At 49.1% G+C, this 19,083-nt stretch overlaps 2 protein-coding genes across 7 annotated transcripts in view; both read right to left on the reverse strand.

The window, feature by feature from the left end:
* Window positions 1-12,722, reverse strand: part of LIPE (lipase E, hormone sensitive type) — a 22,881-nt gene extending 10,159 nt beyond the window's left edge. For 3 of the 6 annotated variants that reach the window (XR_001881047.1, XM_017849857.1, XM_017849855.1), the window contains exon 1: window positions 11,593-12,714. Coding sequence is in view for 5 of the 6 variants with exons in the window: in XM_017849857.1 (XP_017705346.1) it covers window positions 11,593-12,493 (901 nt within the window). In the remaining variant the exon portion in view is untranslated. Of the gene's footprint in view, window positions 1-8,380; window positions 8,681-8,810; window positions 10,111-11,592 lie in introns of those variants that run through there. The other 3 variants (XM_017849854.1, XM_017849858.1, XM_017849859.1) reach the window with 3 other exon arrangements.
* Window positions 12,723-13,849: 1,127 nt separating this feature from the next.
* Window positions 13,850-19,083, reverse strand: part of CXCL17 (C-X-C motif chemokine ligand 17) — a 14,225-nt gene continuing 8,991 nt past the window's right edge. Inside the window, exons 2-4 of the mRNA XM_017849861.1 lie at window positions 17,675-17,755; window positions 16,639-16,740; window positions 13,850-14,292 (exon numbers count right to left, since the gene is read on the reverse strand). Coding sequence (XP_017705350.1) covers window positions 14,195-14,292; window positions 16,639-16,740; window positions 17,675-17,755 — 281 coding nt within the window. The 3' untranslated portion in view covers window positions 13,850-14,194. The remainder of the gene's footprint in view (window positions 14,293-16,638; window positions 16,741-17,674; window positions 17,756-19,083) is intronic.

Genomic DNA, 19,083 nt, shown 5'->3' on the forward strand with positions numbered 1-19,083 from the left:
GCTCCATCTCAAAAAAAAAAAAAAAAAAAAGAAAGAAAGAAAGAAGGAAAGAAGAAGGAAAGAAAGAAGGAAGGAAGGAAAGAAAGAAAGAAAGAAAATGGGATGATGGCCCAAGCCCTTGCTGGCAACCCTGGATAAGTCTGTTTCCCTCATCTGGAAACTGCACTTGGCCGTTCTGCTGGCTCAGGATGGGAGACAGGGTTTATAAGTGGGGCCATGGCCCGTGTGTTCTGCATGCGGTTTGCTTTGTGGGCTCACTCGGCCTTCCTGAGATGGTGTATTGGGTGATTTTTCTCTGCGGCACTTGTCACCGTCTGGCATACTATACAATTTACTATAGGAATACCTTGCTTTACTGTGTGTGCCTCGCACGTATTGCATTTTTTACAAATTGAAGGTTTGTGGCAACCCTGTTTCAAACAAGTCTGTTGGCACCATTTTTCTGACAGCAGGAGTTCACTTTGTGTCTCTGTGTCACATTTTGGTAATTTTCACAGTGTTTCACACTTTTTCATTATTATTATATCTGTTATGATGATCTGTGATCAATGATCTCTGGTGTTACTATTGTAATTGGGGGCACCACCAACCATGTCCACGTAAGAGGGCGAACTTTACCGATTAATGTTTTGTGTGTTCTGACTGCTCCACTGACCAGCCATTTCCCCCATCTCTCTTCTCCTCGAGCCCACATATTCCCTGAGATGTACACTATTGAGGCCGGGTGTGGTGGCTCACGCCTATAATCCCAGCACTTTGGGAGGCTGAGGCGGGTGGATCACTTGAGGTCAGGAGTTTGAGACCAGCCTGGCCAACATGGTGAAACCCCATCTCTACTAAAAATAAAAAATTAGCCAGGCATGGCGGTGTGTGCCTGTAATCCCAGCTACTCGGGAGGCTGTGGCAGAAGAATTGCTTGAACCCAGGAGGTGCAGGTTGTAGTGAGCCAAGATCACACCATTGTACTCCAGCCTGGGCAATAGAGCGAGACTCTGTCTCCAATAAATGAAATAAAATAAAAAATAAAATAAAATAGAAATCTGGCCAATTAACAACCCTACAATGACCTCAAAGTGTTCAAGTGAAAGAAAAGTCTCGTGTCTCTCACTTTAAATCAAAAGCTAGAAGTGATTAAGCTTAGTAAGGAAGACATGTCCAATGCTGAAACAGGCTAAAAACTAGGCTTCTTCTGCCAGTTGGCCAAGTTGTGAATGCAAAGGAAAAATTCATGAAAGTAGTTAAAAGTGCTACTCCAGTGAACATGTGAATGATAAGAAAGTGAACCAGCCTTGGCCGGGCGTGGTGGCTCACGCCTGTAATCCTAGCACTTTGGGAGGCCAAGGTGGGCAGATCACGAGGTCAGGAGATTGAGACCATCCTGGCTAACATGGTGAAACCCCGTCTCTACTAAGAATACAAAAATATTAGCCAGGTGTGGTGGTGGGCACCTGTAGTCCCAGCTACTAGGGAGGCTGAGGCAGGAGAATGGCATGAACCTGGGAGGAGGAGCTTGCAGTGAGCCGAGATCATGCCACTGCACTCCAGCCTGGGCGACAGAGCAAGACTCCGTCTGCAAAATAAAAAAAAAAACAGAAAGTGAACCAGCCTTATTGTGGATATGGAGAAAGTTTGAATGGTCTGGATAGAAGGTCAAACCAGCCACATTTCCTTAAGCCAAAGCCTAATCCCGAGCAAAGCCCTATCCTTCTTCAATTCTATGAAGGGTGAGAGAGGTGAGGAAACTGCAGAAAAAAGGTTAGAAGCTAGCAGAGGTGGATTCATGAGGTTTAAGGAAAGAAGACATCTCTGTAACATAAAAGCGCAGGATGACAGCCGGGCACCGTGACTCATGCCTGTAATCCCAGCACTTTGGGAGGCCGAGGCAGGCAGATCACCTGAGGTCAGGAGTTTGAGACCAGCCTGACCAACATGGAGAAACCCCGTGTCTACTTAAAATACAAAAAATTAGCTGGGCATGGTGGTGGTACCTGCCTGTAATCCCAGCTACTTGGGAGGCTGAGGCAGGAGGATAACTTGAACCTGAGAGGCGGAGCTTACAGTGAGCCAAGATGGTGCCACTGCACTCCAGCCTGAGCAACAAGAGCGAAACTTTGTCCCAAAAAAAAAAAAAAAAATTGCAAGGTGATGTGGCAAGCGCTGCTGGAAGAGCTGCAGCAAGTTATCCAGAAGATCTAGCCAAGATCATTGATGAAGACGGCTGCCTTAAGCAACATATTTTCAGTGTAGATGAAACCACCACGTATTGGAAGAAGATGCCATCTAGGACTTTCATAGCTGGAGGGGAGGTCAGTGCCTGGCTCCAAAGCTTGAAGGCCAGGCTGACCCCCTTATTAGGGGCTAATGCAGCTGGTGACTCAGTTGAAGTCAGTGCTCATTTATCATTCCAGAAATCCTAGGGCCCTCAGGATTATGCCAAATGTACTCTGCCTGTGCTCTTAAATGGAACAAAGCCTAGATGACAGCATGTCTGTTTATAGCATGGTTTACGGAATATTTCAAGCCCACTGTTGAGACGGACTGCACAGAAAAAAACAAAATATTTCTCAATGACAATGCACGTGGTCACCAGAGAGCCCTGGTGGAGCCATACGAGTGGATTAATGTTGTTTTCTTGTCTGCTAACACATCATCTGTTCTGCAGCCCACCGGCCAAGGAATAATTTCCACTTTTAAGTCTTATTATTTGTTATTATTATTTTTAAAATTTTCAGTTTTAGAGATGGATTCCTGCTGTGTCACCCGGGTTGGAGTGCAGTGGTGCGATCATAGCTCACTGCAGCCTTGAACTTCTGGGCTCAGGTGATCCTCCCACTGCAGCCTCCTGAGTAGCGGGGACTACAGATGGGCACCACCATGCCCGGTTCATTTTTTTTTTCAGGTTTTTAGAGACAGAGTCTTACGACATTGCGTCGGTAGCTGGTTTTGAACTCTAGGCCTCAAGAGATCCTCCTGCCTTGGCCTCTTGAATAGCTGGGATTATAGGCATGTGCCACCATGCCTAGCTCTAAGTCTTATTAAATAATAAAAAATAGAAATACATTTTAAAATAGAAATGCATTTTGTAGGCTGGGTGTGGTAGCTCACACTTGTACTTGTAGCACTTTGGGAGGCCAAGGTAGGAAGATAGCTTGAGACCAGTTTGAGATTAACCTGGGTAACATAGTGAGACCCTCCCCATCTACAAAAAAAAAAAAAATTAAAAAAAGAAATACATTTGATAGCCAGGAATAATGGCAACAAAGGATTTAGACTATGACATAGACTTGGTTGAAAAAGCACCAGCAGGATTTGACAGGACTGACCCCATTTTTTTTTTTTTTGAGACAAGTTTCGCTCTTGTTACCCAGACTGGGGTGCAATGGTGCGATCTCGGCTCACTGTAACCTCTGCCTTCCAGGTTCGAGTGATTCTCCTGCCTCAGCCTCCCAAGTAACTGGGACCACAGGTGCCTGCCACCATGCCCAGCTAATTTTAGAATTTTTAGTAGAGAGGGGGTTTTACCATGTTGGCCAGGCTGGTCTCAAACTCCTGACCTTGGGTGATTTGCCCACCTCGGCCTCCCAAAGTGCTGGGATAATAGGCGTGAGCCACTGTGCCTGGCCTGACCCCAATTTTGAAAGTTCTACTGTGGCCAAAATGGTATCAAACAGCATCACATGCTACAGAGAACTGTTTTGTGAAAGAGTTAATTGAAGCAGAAAACTTCATTGTTACCTTATTTTAAGAAACTGCCACAGCCACTTTCCACAACCACCACCCTCGTGAGTCCGCAGCCACTACCACTGGGGCAAGACCCTCCACCAGCAAAAAGATGAGGATTTGCTGAAGGCTCAGATGATCATTAGCATAGTATGGGGCCAGCTGTGGTAGCTCATGCTTGTAATCCCAGCACTTTGGGAGGTCAAGGCAGGAGGCTCACTTGAGGCTAAGAGTTCGAGACCAGCCTGGGCAACATAGTGAGATTCTGTCTCTACAGAAAAAAAAAAAAAAAGTACATGGTATTTTTAGATATATGTTAATGGACTATAGGATAGTGTGAACATAACTTTTCTATGCACTGGGCAACCAACAAATTTGTGTGACTCGCTTTATCAAGTGGTCAGGAACCAAACCCCAAATAGCTGAGACATGCCTGAATTTATATTGTTTGCTCTCTGTCTTCCCCACTAGATTGTAAGTTCCCTGAGGGCAGAGACTTTTGCCTGTTTTATTCAGCCCTTAGGCAGTGCCTGGTGCACTGTCACCCCTTGGTAAAGTGGTAGTAGCATCCATGCTGGTAGGGATCTTTTAAGGTAAGGAGTGGGGGCTGGGCGCGGTGGCTCACGCCTGTAATCCCAGCACTTTGGGAGGCCGAGGCAGGTGGATCACCTGAGGTCGGGAGTTCGAGACCATCCTAGCCAACATGGAGAAACCCCATCTCTACTAAAAATACAACATTAGCCGGGTGTGGTGGCGCATGCCTGTAGTCCTAGCTACCCGGGAGGCTGAGGCAGAAGAATTGCTTGAACCCGGGAGACGGAGGTTGCGGTGAGCCCCATTGCACTCCAGCCTGAGCAACAAGAGTGAAACTCCATCTCAAAAATAAAATAAAATAAAATAAAAAGATGAGGAGAGGTGACATTTCCGACAAAACAAGTGACTGCACAAAGGAGTGGGGAAGGGGCTGGACCCAGGCACTAGGGACTCCAGGGCTCTGCCCTTTGTCCTGTTCCAGGCCGCTCCCTGAGGGCTAGGCTGGGTGGAGCTGGCAGGAAGGGATGTTAAGGCTGCCAGAAACTTGCCAAGAATCCCTGGCAGAGGGCACTGGGGCAGGGGCAGGCCCACTGGGGCCGTGGGTGCAGACTAGGGCAGAGGTAGGGCAGAGGGGATTTGGCTTTGGGGGGTGTCCCACTGACTGGGCACTGGACCTTTCTTTGCCCTAAAGAGTTTCTGGACAGCTGAATCCGATTCCTGGAAACTGAGCAGGAATAAGGAGGGTGGTGGGGAAGGAAGTGGGGTGGGGGTGGATGGGGGATGGAGGAAGGGTCAGGTCTGGGGCCTGGGAGGAAGCAAAGGCTTCTGAAGCCAGGAAGCCTGGAATCAGATGCAGGCGGGGACAATGAGTGGCTGGATAAAAGAGCAAACATTGCACCAACAGTCTCTACGTGCCTAGTGCCTGGTCTCTTTCTGTGTGTGTGTGTGTGTGTGTGTGTGTGTGTGTGTGTGTATGTGAATTTAAAAACAGGGATCAAATCTAGCTGTGTTGCCTAGACTGGTCTCAAACTCCTACGCTCAAGCAATCCTCCTACCTCGGTCTCCCAAAGTGCTGGGATTTCTTTTCTTGTGTGTGTTTTTTTTTTTCATTCTCAAAGGAGTGATGAGATTTCTTTATGTGTTGTATGTGAAGTGACTCATGTCACCTGCCCCACAACCCATGAGGGAGGGACCATTATCATCCCTTTTGGCAGATGACAAAATTGAGGTACAGAAAGGTGACATGATCACTTGGGATCACACAGCCAGCAGGGGGCAGCTCCAGGGCAGCGCTGCTGATCTCTGCTGTTTCCGTGTGCTGCTCCCTCTGTCTGTGCTTCAAAGTATATGCTTTCTGTCAGGTGTGAGGGTGTCTGGGATTCACGTGTACATATGCACCTCTGCAGGTATGTGTCATGGCTAGCGTGTCCTGGCCTGTGTCCGTTGGCACTGGTACATTTGAAGGTATGAATGTTTGTAGGCAAGTGTCATGGCCTATGTGTGTTTCTTAGCCTGTGAATGTATCTGTGTCTCTGTTTCTCTTGGCCTGTGAGCTTGTGTGGGCGTATTTGTTTATGTATAAACAGATATACATGCTTGTGCATGTCTTGGTCTCTGCATGTGTGTTGAGAACAAACCTCTCCCCATTTGCTTAAGCTGGAACCCAGGATGTCATCCTGGCCACTTCCCCACACTTCAACTCCCATGTAATCCATTCCCTAGTCCTTCCTGCCCACTCTGCCTACCAAAGGCCTATGGAACCTGATCCTTCTCCCCACCTCCACTGCCTCCTCCCTGGTGCAGGCTGTAGCATCACTATCTGGGTGACTGTGACAGCTCTTTATATAGTTCTGATTTTGTTCTCTTTGATTTGTTGTCTGCATAGCAGCCACAAGATCCTTCTAAAACATGAATCTGTTCACACACTTCCAACCCTTCAACACCCTCTCCCTTGCTTTCAGGATAAAGCCCCCAATCCTGGACATGGCTTGCCAAGCCAGGTACCATCCTCCCCTCTCTCTCTCTTTTTGAGACAAAGTCTCATTGTTGCCCAGGCTGGAGTACAGTGGTGCCATCACAGCTCACTGCAGCCTCAACCTCCTGGGCTCAATTGATCCTCCCACCTCAGCCTCCCAAGTAGCTGGGACTACAGGTACACCCGACAATGTCTGGCTAATGTTTGTATTTTTGGTAGAGATGGGATCTTGCTATGTTGCCCATGCTGGCCTCAAACTGCTGGATTCAAGCAGTTTGGTGCTGGATCCCACCTTGGCCTCCCAAAGTGCCAGGATTACAGGTGTGAGCCACTGTACCCAGCTACCATCCTCCTCTCTTAACCTGCCTGCACTATTTCCTCTTCCTCTTCCTCCTGGCCCTGGCTGAGCTCCCTCTGCACTGTAACTCAATGCTTCCTCAAGCCTCAGGTCTTTCTCCATCCTGTCCACTCTGTTCCCCTGCCTGCCCCCTGCACACGTAACGCCTGTCCATCCTTGGGTCCAATATTGCCTCCTTGGGAAGCCTCCCAATTCTATCTTTCCAGGGTATTTTTCTCTGTTGTATTTATCACAGTTTACAATCATAGTCTTATTTGAGTAATATCTGTGTCCCCAGCTCAACTGTGAAGCTGTTCTTGCTACCGAGAGCCCAGGCCTGGCACAGCTCAGTGTTCAATGAATGTCTGCTGAACGAATCTGTGTGACTGGAACCTCTTGGGCCCAGAATCAAATTTGGGCCCACAGCAGTTGTGGGCCCACAAACTCCCTGCCTGGAGGAGGCTGGGGCAGCCATCTCTTTGCCCTCACTGGCCAAGTAAGGAAGCCTAGGCGGCCTTGGTCCCTCAGAGCCCCAGTGTCGTCATCTGGGAAATGGGATGATCATAAGGACACTAGCCTCATCCAGTTACTGGCAAGATGAAACTGATGACGAGGATTGCTCCAGCCAGCCCAGATGCCCTTGAGGCAGGAGTGAGGTCTGATTAATTTATCTAAAGCCTGGCAAGAGGGCGGGGCCTCAGGAAATAATGACAGGCAAATCTTGGAGTTTGCAGGAATGAGCCTTTGTGAATGGCTCATTTTGCAGGGAGCCCTGCCCAACTGGATTCTGACTCCTCATGACAACCCCAAGGGAAGCATGATTATTATGATCGCTGTTACAGTTCACACATTCCTTCACTTATTAATCCAATAAATATTTGAGTGCCCATTTGCCTGGCATACCAAGCTCTGGAAGTACAGGGTAAACAAGGCAGATACAGCCCTGCTTTTAGGATGTTCACTGTCTAGTGAGAACTAACAGTAACAATAACCTTCAGTTCTCCTGAGGGTTTGCTGTGTGCCTGTGCCAAATGCTCTACACTCACTCTAACCTCACAAAAGGAGGTACTCCTATCATCATCCCCATTTTAGAGCTCAGAAAGCTGAGGCAGGGAAAGAGGGAGTCTCCTGTCCAGCACATCACAGCTCCCAGCCTGAGGAACCAGATCTTCAACGCCCACGTTTCTTAACTACAGTCTGTACTGCCTCTGGGTATGCTATGCTGGTGTGACGCTCAGAGTCTTGCTGTGACAGCGAGTGCCCTTGGGCTTCAGTTTGTCTGCCCTCTGAGCCTGTCTGAGCCTGCGTGTGTCTGGAGCCAACTCCAGGTCTATTCTGGGCTAATGATGTGTTCTATGGCAGGGGAAGCAATGAGTTTGGGGTCCCGGGGGGCTGAGGGGTGGTGTTAGTTTCTTTCCTGCATGGGAACTTCCCACAGGTCCCCATGCTGATTGATAACTGCTTGTAACTGAGGACCTGCCCCTGCCTGAGGCTTGCAGCATTTCTGTTGGTCTGTCAGCCTTTGTTCCGCCTTTTGAGACCTGAAAATAATGTGACACCCTAGAGAAATCAGGCCTTCCCTTTTCCTGAGGCAGGTGTGCAGGTCTGAAGCCAAGCCAGGGCCACTTGTCCTGGAAAGGGTAGGGGTCAGGGCTAGGCCACAGTGGAGCCGGCTGAAGCAGGTGGGCTGACAATGAATGGATGGATGGATGGACTGACTTGCCGAGTGGGAGGCCGGGACTGCGATGAGCTTTACTGGCCCCGCTGCACTCTCCACTATGGGTACCCCTTCCTCCTACCTCTCCTTGACTCACCCCTAGACTTCCTGTTTGAGTAACACCTGCTAACCTCCTTCCCCCTTATCCTCTCAAGAGCGCTGGAGCCCTGAACATCGGCGCTTGAACCATTCCCCAGGTAGAAAAACACTGAGGGCAGCCGTTGCCCTTGGTCACACGGCGAATATGGAATCCGAGCGGGAACCTTGGTCCACGAGGCTCGCATTCCGGACTCTGCTCCCAAGCCGATCCGGGCGTCAGCTAGTCCCTGTGCCAAGGTGGGCCTCTCGGCTCTCACATCACCCCCTTCTCACAGTGGATCATCCCGTTTTCCCCGCAAGCGGCAATGGGCCAGTCCGCGGACCCCCCCCCCAACTCCTCGTGGCAGTGGGCCAGTCCACGCTGTCCCCACTCCCCCGCAGGATGTACGAGGTTCCTTCTGGGCTGCTGCCGGTCTCCGCGCGCTCACCTTTGGCCTTGCCTTTTCGCCACCGCCGGCGACCGCGGCTCCTCGAGCTCTCTTTGGCATTCTTCGAGGCCGGGGCCATAGCGGCCTCGGCGGGTTCCATGCCACCGGCCGACTCCATCAATTCCCCGCGGTCCTTGCGCGGGGGCCAATTCCAGCCGCGAGGCCCTGCCCGGAGGGCCAATCCTCGCTACACACTACCGTCGGGCCCCCCTATTACCCAATCCCGAACTTGCTATTCTCTGGGTCCTGCTCCCTAGCCAATCCTGGTCTCCCTCCGCTGCCGTGCTCCGCCCCCAACCGCCAGAATTTAAGATCTGGCTCCGCCCCCTATCGCGCATTAAAGGGCTCGCGGCCAACAAAAGGAAGCCCTGGGGCGGCGAAAAGCGTCCTTCCTGCAGGACTGGTGCGGAGCCCCGTGGGGAGCACCCCAGCAGGGAAGTCCCGATCTTCCCACGTGCTGGGAAGCCTCCCATGTGCTGGCTCAGTCTCGCCATCCCACTCACCTTCCCAGGGTGGGATCCCCTAGAACGCGGCCTGGCCCACCTTTTGAAGGGGTGAAAGTGGGGCGCCTCTGGGCCTCTGCCTGGGGTGGGGGCGGGCCAGGTCCTCTGCCAACTCAAAGACGAGGCGGGGCGCCAGCGCTGGAGGCGTGGCTGTGCCTGACAGCCGTTGGAGGAGGGAGCCCCGCCTTCCCTCTCCTGTCTCCTAGTTCTCCTATTGCGCTTTTCCTGGGGGATCTTTCTCCTTCTGTCTCCGCCCCCCAGTCCATGCTCCCGAGAATGGGGGTGGTGGGTGGTGGTGGCGGCGAGGCGCCTGCGCACTAGCTTCACGCCGCGGGCCGGCCCAAGAGCGGAGGTAGAGGGAACGACGCATGCCTGAGAAAAGGCGGGAAACAGAGGAGGCTCGAGGCTTGCGCACACGCACACAGCTAACTGCTTCTGGACCGCCTGAGAGGCGGCCTCGCCCGCCGTGGCGGTGTGGAGCGGGCATCCTTTGAGACTGTGTTCTGGAGGCCTGGAGAAACAGCTTTCCATCCTCAGCACTGGGGAGAGCAGGCCTCAATCCCTGTCTTTGCCTGCTGCCCCTCCTCCTTCCCTCTCAAAGCATACCCACCAGCCCCGGCTCTGAGAAACGCGTTATCCTCTTATCAGCTCTGGGAGAGACAGGACGGACTGGCCTCTGGGCGGTGGGGCCGCCATTGCCTGCCCTCTGGACCAGGGCCTCACAGATGCCCTCAACTTCCGGATTAGGGCTGCGTTGCTTTTCCCCCCCACGTCAGGGGACTTCAACAAGTAACCTCCAGTTCCACAGATAAAACTTGCATTCCTCCCTTCTCCATGGCAGGGGTTTTGAGCCTAGAGAAGGAATATCGGAGCTTCCTGGGGCTCCTATGAAGCAGGCAGGGGGCAGCACTGGGCACTGTGAAGAGGCGGAGAAGGCGAGAGAGCACCTGCAGCAAGCCCAGAGCCTTGGGCCCGTTATCTTCTGATGCTGCTCCCCCAACTTTCCTGCCGTCAGCCCCTGACCTTGCCTGAGACCTTGGCGGCTCCTGCACCTCCTCCCAGCTCCTCCTTGCTGAGAACACAACCTGCAAGGCCATTCCGCCTGGCTGGACTGAGTCCCCTATGGAGGCAACCTGGCAGGAAGCAGGTGTCTTCCTGGCAGCAGAGGACAGATCTGGTAAACTGAGGGACTGCTGATGCCCCGATGTTCTGCCTAGCCTGCATGGAAACTCCAGAAGGGTAAGGTTCCATCTGGCATTGTACTGCTGGGACTTATGCCTGTGTCTGCCCCAGAGCTGGTGCTCGGTTAGTTTCTGTGGATGGATGAATGAATACTGGCAAGAGGGCCACTTTCCTGGTCTCCTGGTCCCTAGCCCAGAGTGCCTTCCCACTCTGGGATTTGATTTTCCCCAAATCCTCTGTAGGGAGGGAGCCTGGTCCAGGGGAGAAAGACCCCGGCTTCAAATCCTGACTTTGCCACTTCCTAACTGCATAGCCCTGTGCAAGAACCTTTACTTCTTTGTTGTTCTGCCTCAGTGTCCTCATTTATAAAATGAGGATGTTGGCCAGTTGCTCGGTGGCTCATGCCTGTAATCTCAGCACTTTGGGAGGCCAAGGTGGGAGGCTTGCTTGGGGCCAGGAGTTCGAGACCAGCCTGGGCAACATAGCGAGCCCATGTCTCTAAAAAAATGTATGGTGGTGCACCTGTAGTCCCAGCTACTCGGGAGGCTGAGGTAGGAGGATCGCTTGAGCCCAGGAGTTTGAGGCTGCAGTGAGCCGTGATCATGCCACTGCACTCCAGCCTGGGCGACAGAGTGAGACTTCGTTTTTTCTTTTTTTGAGATGGAGTCTTACTCTGTCGCCCAGGCTGCAGTGCAATGGGGTGATCTCGGCTCATTGCAACCTCTACCTCCCGGGTTCAAGCGATTCTCTGCTCATCCTCCTGAGTAGCTGGGATTACAGGCACCCGCCACCATGCCTGGCTAATTTTTGTATTTTTAGTAGAGACGGTGTTTCACCATCTTGGCTAGGATGATCTTGAACTCTTGGCCTCAAGCAATCCACCTGCCTTGGCCTCCCAAAGTGCTGGGATTACAGGCGTGAGCCACTATGCCCGACTTTTTTTTTTTTTTTTTTTAAATAATGGGGATGTTGATCTTTATCTCAGGATTGTTGAAGGATGACCAGAGCTAACCTGATACACCGTAAGTTTTTAGTATTTCTTACGTAAATGAATGACTGTCCCTGAGAGGCTTCAATTCCTCCAGGTTCAAACTCACCTGTATCCTGGTAGTGTCTGTGATTCTGGGCACTGGTTTTCTTATGTGGCGACATCCCACCATATCCTGACATCACTTTATAACCAGATTTTCTTTTGAAGGGTAGCTTCACTCCCTGGGCCACCATTCCACCCATCGTGGCTAGAGACTCTGTGTCTGAAGATGATCCCACCTCTGATTCTGACTCAGAATCTGTGACCCACTCAGAAAGTGCCTTCCACTCTAGGGCTGATCGCTGTTTGGATAGTTCCTGCAGTTTTGTTAGAAATCCCAGCTCTATCAAAGATCCTTGCTTGGATTTGGCTCCCTGGACTGGAGTTGTTTGCTGGTGTGACTGTTCAGGTGTCTCTTGGGATGTAGATTCAGTCGGAGCAGATGGCTCCCTTTTGGCTCTAGGTTTAGCCTGGGCTGCAGGTGTTGATTCAGCTTCTTGTTGAACTGGAGGTGGCTCTCCTGGCCCAGACCCTGGCTGGGCTACATGTCTTTCTCTCAATACTGGCTCCTGTTGAGTTGTAGATTCTTTTCCTAGCCCAGGTCCCTGCTGGGAGGCTGGTTCCTGTTGAGTGAGGGGCACCCTTTTGACGTGAGGTGATTGCTGTGGTGTAGGCTTCTGTGGGGCAAGAAATTCCTCTTGTGAAGCAGATTTTTGTTGGGCTCTAGGATCCTTCTGGGATTCAGCATCATGTTGTGCAGGGGTCTCCTGCTGGGTGAGGGGTCTTTGCCTTGAATCAGGCTCCTGTTGGGTCTTCGATTCTGGCTGGGCTATGGGTGTCTTTTCTGGCTCTGGCGTGGTTATAGGCCTCTGGTGTGGCTCAGGTTGCCAGTCTGGCCTAGATGCTGACTTAGAACCTGGCTCCATTGTTACTTCCCTCACGGGAGATATTGATCTTCCAGGTTTCATCCTTCTGGGCTCCCACCCAGCCCTCTCTCTTCACAGATATCTCACTGATTCCTCATGATGGCATGTTCCCTTGGGTTTCACTCCATCCTGGCATCACTGGTCTTCCTTTTTAAGGCAGCTGGCAGTGGGCCGATCACAGCTGGCCCCCACTAAGTAGTGAACTCTGTGCCTCTTTCTTTGGTGGGAGGATTAGGAATAGGAGGAGGCTATGTGCCCAGCACTCTCTTACAAGAAGGGAGGGGCTTGCTCTCTTGTGTCATAAATAGGGCCCCAGGGCCCCACCCCACCCACCACTCAGTTAAAGTGTTTCTTCTCATAAGGCAAGCACCCCAGTTTAGGCTTCTGTGTCATCTGGGATGATAGAAGCCAGATGCTGGATAAGTGTTCCTTTTTTCTCTCTCCTGATGTTTGAGGAAAGCGTCATTCAGGGGGCAGTCTCTGTAGTTGTTGTAATAATTATTTCCTTCTTTGTTCCTTCCTACAAATGGTTGCCAGATTATTTATTTATTTATTTATTTGAGACAGAGTCTTGCTCTGTTCCCCAGGCTGGAGTGCAGTGGTGCCATTTTGGCTCACTGAAACCTCCACCTCCTGGGCTGAAGTGACTCTCCTGCCTCAGCCTCCCAAGTAGCTGGGACTACAGGCACGCACCACCACGCCTGGCTAATTTTTGTATTTTTAGTAGAGATGGGGTTTTGCCATGTTGGCCAGGCTGGTCTTGAACTCCTGACCTTAAGTGATCCACCTGCCACCCTCCCGCCCCAGGCCTCCCAAAGTGCTGGGATTACAGGTGTGACCCACCACGCCCAGCCAGGTTGGCAGTTTAATTTCCTTATATTGTCACTCTGATCATTTAATTCCCATGCTAAAAATTAATGTCATGCCTCCCATCTTTATAGCTTGAGGCCCTTCTGAATGACATTTGAGATACTGCATGCCATCTCTCTAGCCCTGAACTATGATCCTGTACTAGATTGGAAACTCAAAGACAGTGACCACTGATGACGATAACTGATAATGATGATGGTAATGGTGATGATATTAGTTATAAATACCAAAGGCTGCCTAAGTGCTAAGAAACTGTGCCAAGTTTTTTTTTTTTTTTTTGGAACCTATATTATCTTTAGTAAGACCAAGTCTGGTTCATTGGTATACTTTTTTTTTTGTCCCACCTAGCTCTTACCTCACAAAGATTTGTTGAATGAGTGAAAGATGAACAAGTAGGCCAATGGAGATAGAGTGAGGGTCTTGGTGGGGAGAAGTATGTGTAGAATCTGCATTCAGTCTGCAGTGAATAGAGTAAAATGGATCATCTGGATGTGAATTGGCAGACCCCATTTGAAAGAAACAATTTTGATCTGTTACATTTAAAAATATTTATTGACTTCTGTTTGCTACTTTCCTGATTGTATTTAGGTTAAATGACACCAGCTGGGAAGCTACACTTTCCTGGAATCTTTCAGATAGTTAAGCCTAAGCCTGGGTAAGGGGAGGGCACAGGATAAGACTGACGAGAGAAGAAGGTACTAGAGAGAGCAACAACCAAAATGATCTTGAGAAACATGCTTTTTGAGAGCACTGGAATGATTTAGGGGTGGGTACAGTGGAAGAGTGAGGTGGGAGAAGAAGAGTGTCTGGTAGGTGTGCTCACTGTCTTCTTGACTGAGAATGTTTAATAGGAAGAGTGGGAGCTCAGAGCTCCTACAAAGGCAGAACAAAACTTCTTAGCTGACATTGTTTGAGAAATTGCTGGCAGGCTCTGGAATGCTTGTTTGGCTTTCTGTGGTGCCTTTGGTGTCCTAGGGTGCAAATAAAGGGGAGAGGCTAGTGTTAAAAACATTTTTAACATTTATTTCTTTTTATTTTTTATTTTGGAGACGGAATCTTGCTCTATCGCCCAGGCTGGATGGAGTGCAGTGGCACGATCTCAGCTCATTGCAACCTCTGCCTCCCGGGTTCAAGTGATTCTCCTACCTCAGCCTCCCGAGTAGCTGGGATTACAGGTGCCTGCCACTATGGCTGGCTAATTTTTGTATTTTTAATAGAGACAGGATTTTACTATGTTGGCCAGGCTGGAGTATAATGGCGTGATCTTGACTCACTGCAACCTCTGCAGTGCAGGGTTAAAATAATTCTCCTTCCTCAGCCTCCTGAGTAGCTGGGAGTACAGATGTGCACCATCACACCTGGCTACTTTTTTTGTATTTTAAGTAGAGATGGGGTTTCACCATGTTGGCCAGGTTGGTCTTAAACGCTTGATCTTAGGTTATCCCCCTGCCTTGGCCTCCCAAAGTGCTGGGATTACAGGCATGAGCCACTGCACCTGCCCTCACTTTAGTTTTAATTCACATTTTCCTTGTAAAAATAAGGTTGAGTGCCATTGCATATGTTTATTAGCTGTTTGGGTTTCATCATCTGTGAAGTGGCCATTCAAGTATTTTTGCCCGTTTGTTGTATTTCCTGCCCTCCTCTCACTGGTCTGTAGAAATTCCTTATATAAGTATTCTGACTACTAATCCTTTGAAGGTTATATATATTACAGATATCATCTCCTAGTAGGCAGCTTGTCATTTTATTCTTTTGATGATTAAAACTTATTAATTGCAGTGAAGTCAGATTTATTTACTCTTTTACTTTATGGTTTATGCATTTTGTAATTTGTTTAAGAAAGGCTTTCATACCTCAAGGTTGTGAATATATTCTCCTGTATTTCCTTGTAAATTTGTTTTTCAAATTTAGATCTGTAATCCACCTGAAATTTATGTTAACGAAGGATGTGAAATAGGGGGTCTCTACCTCGTTTTTTTCATTAATATATTGTGGATATCTTTCCAGCCAACACATAATGATTTATCTTATTATTATTATTATTATATTTATTTTAGAGACAGGATCTCGCTATGTTGCCGAGGCTGGTCTTGAGCTCCTTGGCTTACTGGGTCCTCCTGCCTCAGCCTCCTGAGTAGCTAGGATTATAGGCTTGAGCCACTGCCCCTGGTTTACCTAATTATTTTTGACAGTAATTAGGTTTTCCCAATTTGCCTTTGAAGAAAATTTCCCCCGTTTATTTGTCAATACAAATACCGCTATAAGTAATATTCTTGTACCTATATCTTTGAGCATCCATGCTAGTATTCTATTGTTGAGATTTCCTAAAGTGAGATTACTAGATTAAAGTTATTATACTCATTTACAATTTTGATACAGCCAAATTTATTTTACTTCTGTCAATAGTGTATAAGGATCCTGGTATATCCCATTCTTGATAATATCATAATATCAATCAGTTTAACGTTTGCCAATTTAGTTTTTTTGTTGTTGTTGTTTTTTTGAGACAGAGTCTCACTCTGTCGCCCAGGCTGGAGTGCAGTGGCGTGATCTCAGCTCCCTGCAGCCTCCGCCTCCTGGATTCAAGGAATTCTCATGCCTCATACTCCCGAGCAGCTGGGATTACAGGCATGCACCACTATGCCCAGGTAATTTTTATATTTTTAGTAGAGACAGGGTTTCACCATGTTGGCCAGGCTGGTCTTGAACTCCTGGCCTCAAGCAATCCACCTGCCTTGGCCTTCCAAAGTGCTGGGATTACAGGCGTGAGCCACTGTGCCCGGCTGCCAATATGCTTTTTAATATGACACTTAAAAACTGGTAGACTAAACTGGGTATGGTGGTGTGTACCTCTAATCCCAGATCCTTGGGAGGCTGAGGTGGGAGGATCACTTGAGCCCAGGAGTTTGAGACCAACCTGAGCAACAGAGCAAGACCCCCACTCAAAAAACAGAACAAAACAACAAACACAAAACTGCTAGACTAGGGAGGAGTCAAATTCTGTTTGATGCTGACACTGATGTAATCTTCAGAGGTTAATGACCAGGTCTCCAACAGCCCCATCTACCCCTACTTTGGTAAAAGTGAGGTTTTAAAATCTAAGAATTTGGTTAAACCTTTCCAGTATCAGGAGAATTGTATCCTGCTTTTCCTGCTCTTCCTATTTCCTGACAAGTTGACATTGAGTAGAAAGGGCTGAGTTGTGTGCTTATCCTGGTCTTAATTTCACCTCTTTTTTCTATTCTCAACCGTGCTTCATCCCTAGTGATTCCACGGAGTGACTGTGGTATAAGGAAAATCATCCTCTGCAAACTTACTTGTTTTCTTCACATTGCCCTTGAAGTGATCACAGGGACACTGCTTCTTTGGCAGCCCAGAAACTGTCATGACTTTTCTTCTCGGGGCTCTCAGGAACCAATCTGAAACAACAGCACTGCTGCTTAGACGGGAGAGTTAACACATATGATAGGAGGGAGTAGGACGAAGCTTTTTTTTTTTTTTCTTTTTTTTTGAGGCGGAGTCTCGCTCTGTCGCCCGGGCTGGAGTGCAGTGGCCGGATCTCAGCTCACTGCAAGCTCCGCCTCCCGGGTTTACGCCATTCTCCTGCCTCAGCCTCCCGAGTAGCTGGGACTACAGGCGCCCGCCACCTCGCCCGGCTAGTTTTGTATTTTAGTAGAGACGGGGTTTCACCGTGTTAGCCAGGATGGTCTCGATCTCCTGACCTCGTGATCCGCCCGTCTCGGCGCTTTAATCGCCATCTTCTGTGCCTTGAATTTCTACTGCAATGGAGTGGGAAAAGGGGTCAACACAGAACAGTGTCCATCCAGCTATTTGAATGCCAGTATTTCTGAGTTGTTTTTCCTGACCTGTTTGGGCAAGGGTTTGGTGGCAGGTTTGCAAGGTGCATCAGAATATCATTACTCCAAAGAATGAGGAGTAAGGCTTGGGTGTCTGCTTTCCAGTGGCTGCTTTCTCTTGGGGAAGCCATTTTGCTGCTCTGCTTTCAGTCTTACCTATGAGTAAAATAAGGCTGAGAATAGGATTCAGGAAGCTTTTGGAAGGCCAGGAAAAAATAAAAAGCCTTTTGGGCGGTAGCCTTGGGTTCTTTAGGAAAAGGATAAGGGGCAGGGGGCAGCCTGACATTGGCTGGCTTTCCCCCTAGACCTTGGAGAAGTCCAGTTTTTGCCTGAGAGTCAGGAAGAAAGCGGGCACGGGTGCTACATGTGGCAGGTTGTGGAGAGGGGAATGGGTGAGGTCAGCTGAGATAACATCTGCATTGGTCTCAGAGGGGCCCAAGGGAAAGAGCTGGGGTCATTGTGATGCCATCGCTGTTGTTGATGCTGAGTTACTGACCTTTGCACTCACATTCTCGGCCGCCTTCCTGGAGCCACCTCCTAGAAGCCTGGCCTTGGTCCCTATGGCCTCTGGCGACCCCTGTCGGAAGGAAACAGGTCACATCTAGACACTGGAAAGGGAACAGAAATGATCTTCCCAGCATTGTGCTACCTAGGTCAGCACAGTTCCATTCTTCCATTTTTACTTCAAGAATCTAGGTTACTTCAAGAGACGAATATTTTATTTTTATTTATATTTTTGAGATGGGGTCTTGGTATGTTGCCTAGGCTGGTCTTGAACTCTTGGGCTCCAGTGATCCTCCTGCCTTGGCCTCCCAAAGTGCTAGGATTATAGGCATGAGCCACTGTGCCCAGCTGAAGGGTATTTTAATCAATAAGGAATTGAGGTTTAAAATCTGGCCTATACGTAAGCCTATTAAAAAATTTAATGATTAAACAACATCTGGCCTAGGGAAAAGCGTAGCTGAAGGTAGGTGGAGAAAGAATGGCTTCTAGATGGAAGAGAGGATAAAAGGTAGGGCTTTGTCAAAACCTCCCGACGTCTCCCCATACCTCACACTAAAATCCTCATGACTTAAAAGAGTGAGAGCAAGGAGGAGATTATTCCATAAACCAAGATTTTCCCTTGACCTCCAAGTTGCTGGGTTTGTTTGTTTGTTTGTTTTTTGAGACAGAGTCTCACTCTGTCATCCAGACTGGAGTATAGTGGTGCAGTCACAGCTGCAGCCTCGACCTCCTGGGTTTGGTTGGTCCTCCCATCTCAACCTCCTCGGTAACTGAGGCTTCAGGCATGCACCACCACTCCTGGCTAGTTTTTTGTATTTTTTGTAAAGATAGGGTTTCGCTACGTTGCGCAGGTTGGTCTGGAGCTCCTGGGTGTAAGCGATCTGCCTGTCTTGGCCTCCCAAAGTGCCATTATTATAGGCATGAGCCACCACACCCACCCGAAGTAGCTGTATTTGAATCCAGAGTCCCAGTTCAACTATTAAACGATGGTATTTACCTTTGTTCCTCTGGAACAAATACATTCTTCTTTTGGCCTCTATCCGAGCCTGTTTTATCTTCTGATTCTATCTTATCTCCATTTTTTGATACTTAAAATATTCCTATGACAGACCGGGCTCGGTGGCTCACGCCTGGAATCCCAGCACTTTGGGAGGCCGAGGCAGGTGGAACATGAGGTCAGGAGATCAAGACCATCCTGGCTAACACGGTGAAACCCCATCTCTACTAAAAATACAAAAAATTAGCCAGGTGTGGTGGCAGGCACGTGTAGTCCCAGCTGCTCAGGAGGCTGAGGCAGGAGAATCTCTTGAACCCAGGAGGCGGAAGTTGCAGTGAGCTGAGATTGCACCACTGTACTCCAGCCTGGGCGACAGAGCAAGAGTCCATCTCAAAAAAAAAAAA

This window comes from Rhinopithecus bieti, unplaced genomic scaffold (assembly GCF_001698545.2).
Source record: "Rhinopithecus bieti isolate Rb0 unplaced genomic scaffold, ASM169854v2 scaffold_33065, whole genome shotgun sequence".
Classification (NCBI taxonomy): Eukaryota; Metazoa; Chordata; class Mammalia; order Primates; family Cercopithecidae; genus Rhinopithecus; species Rhinopithecus bieti.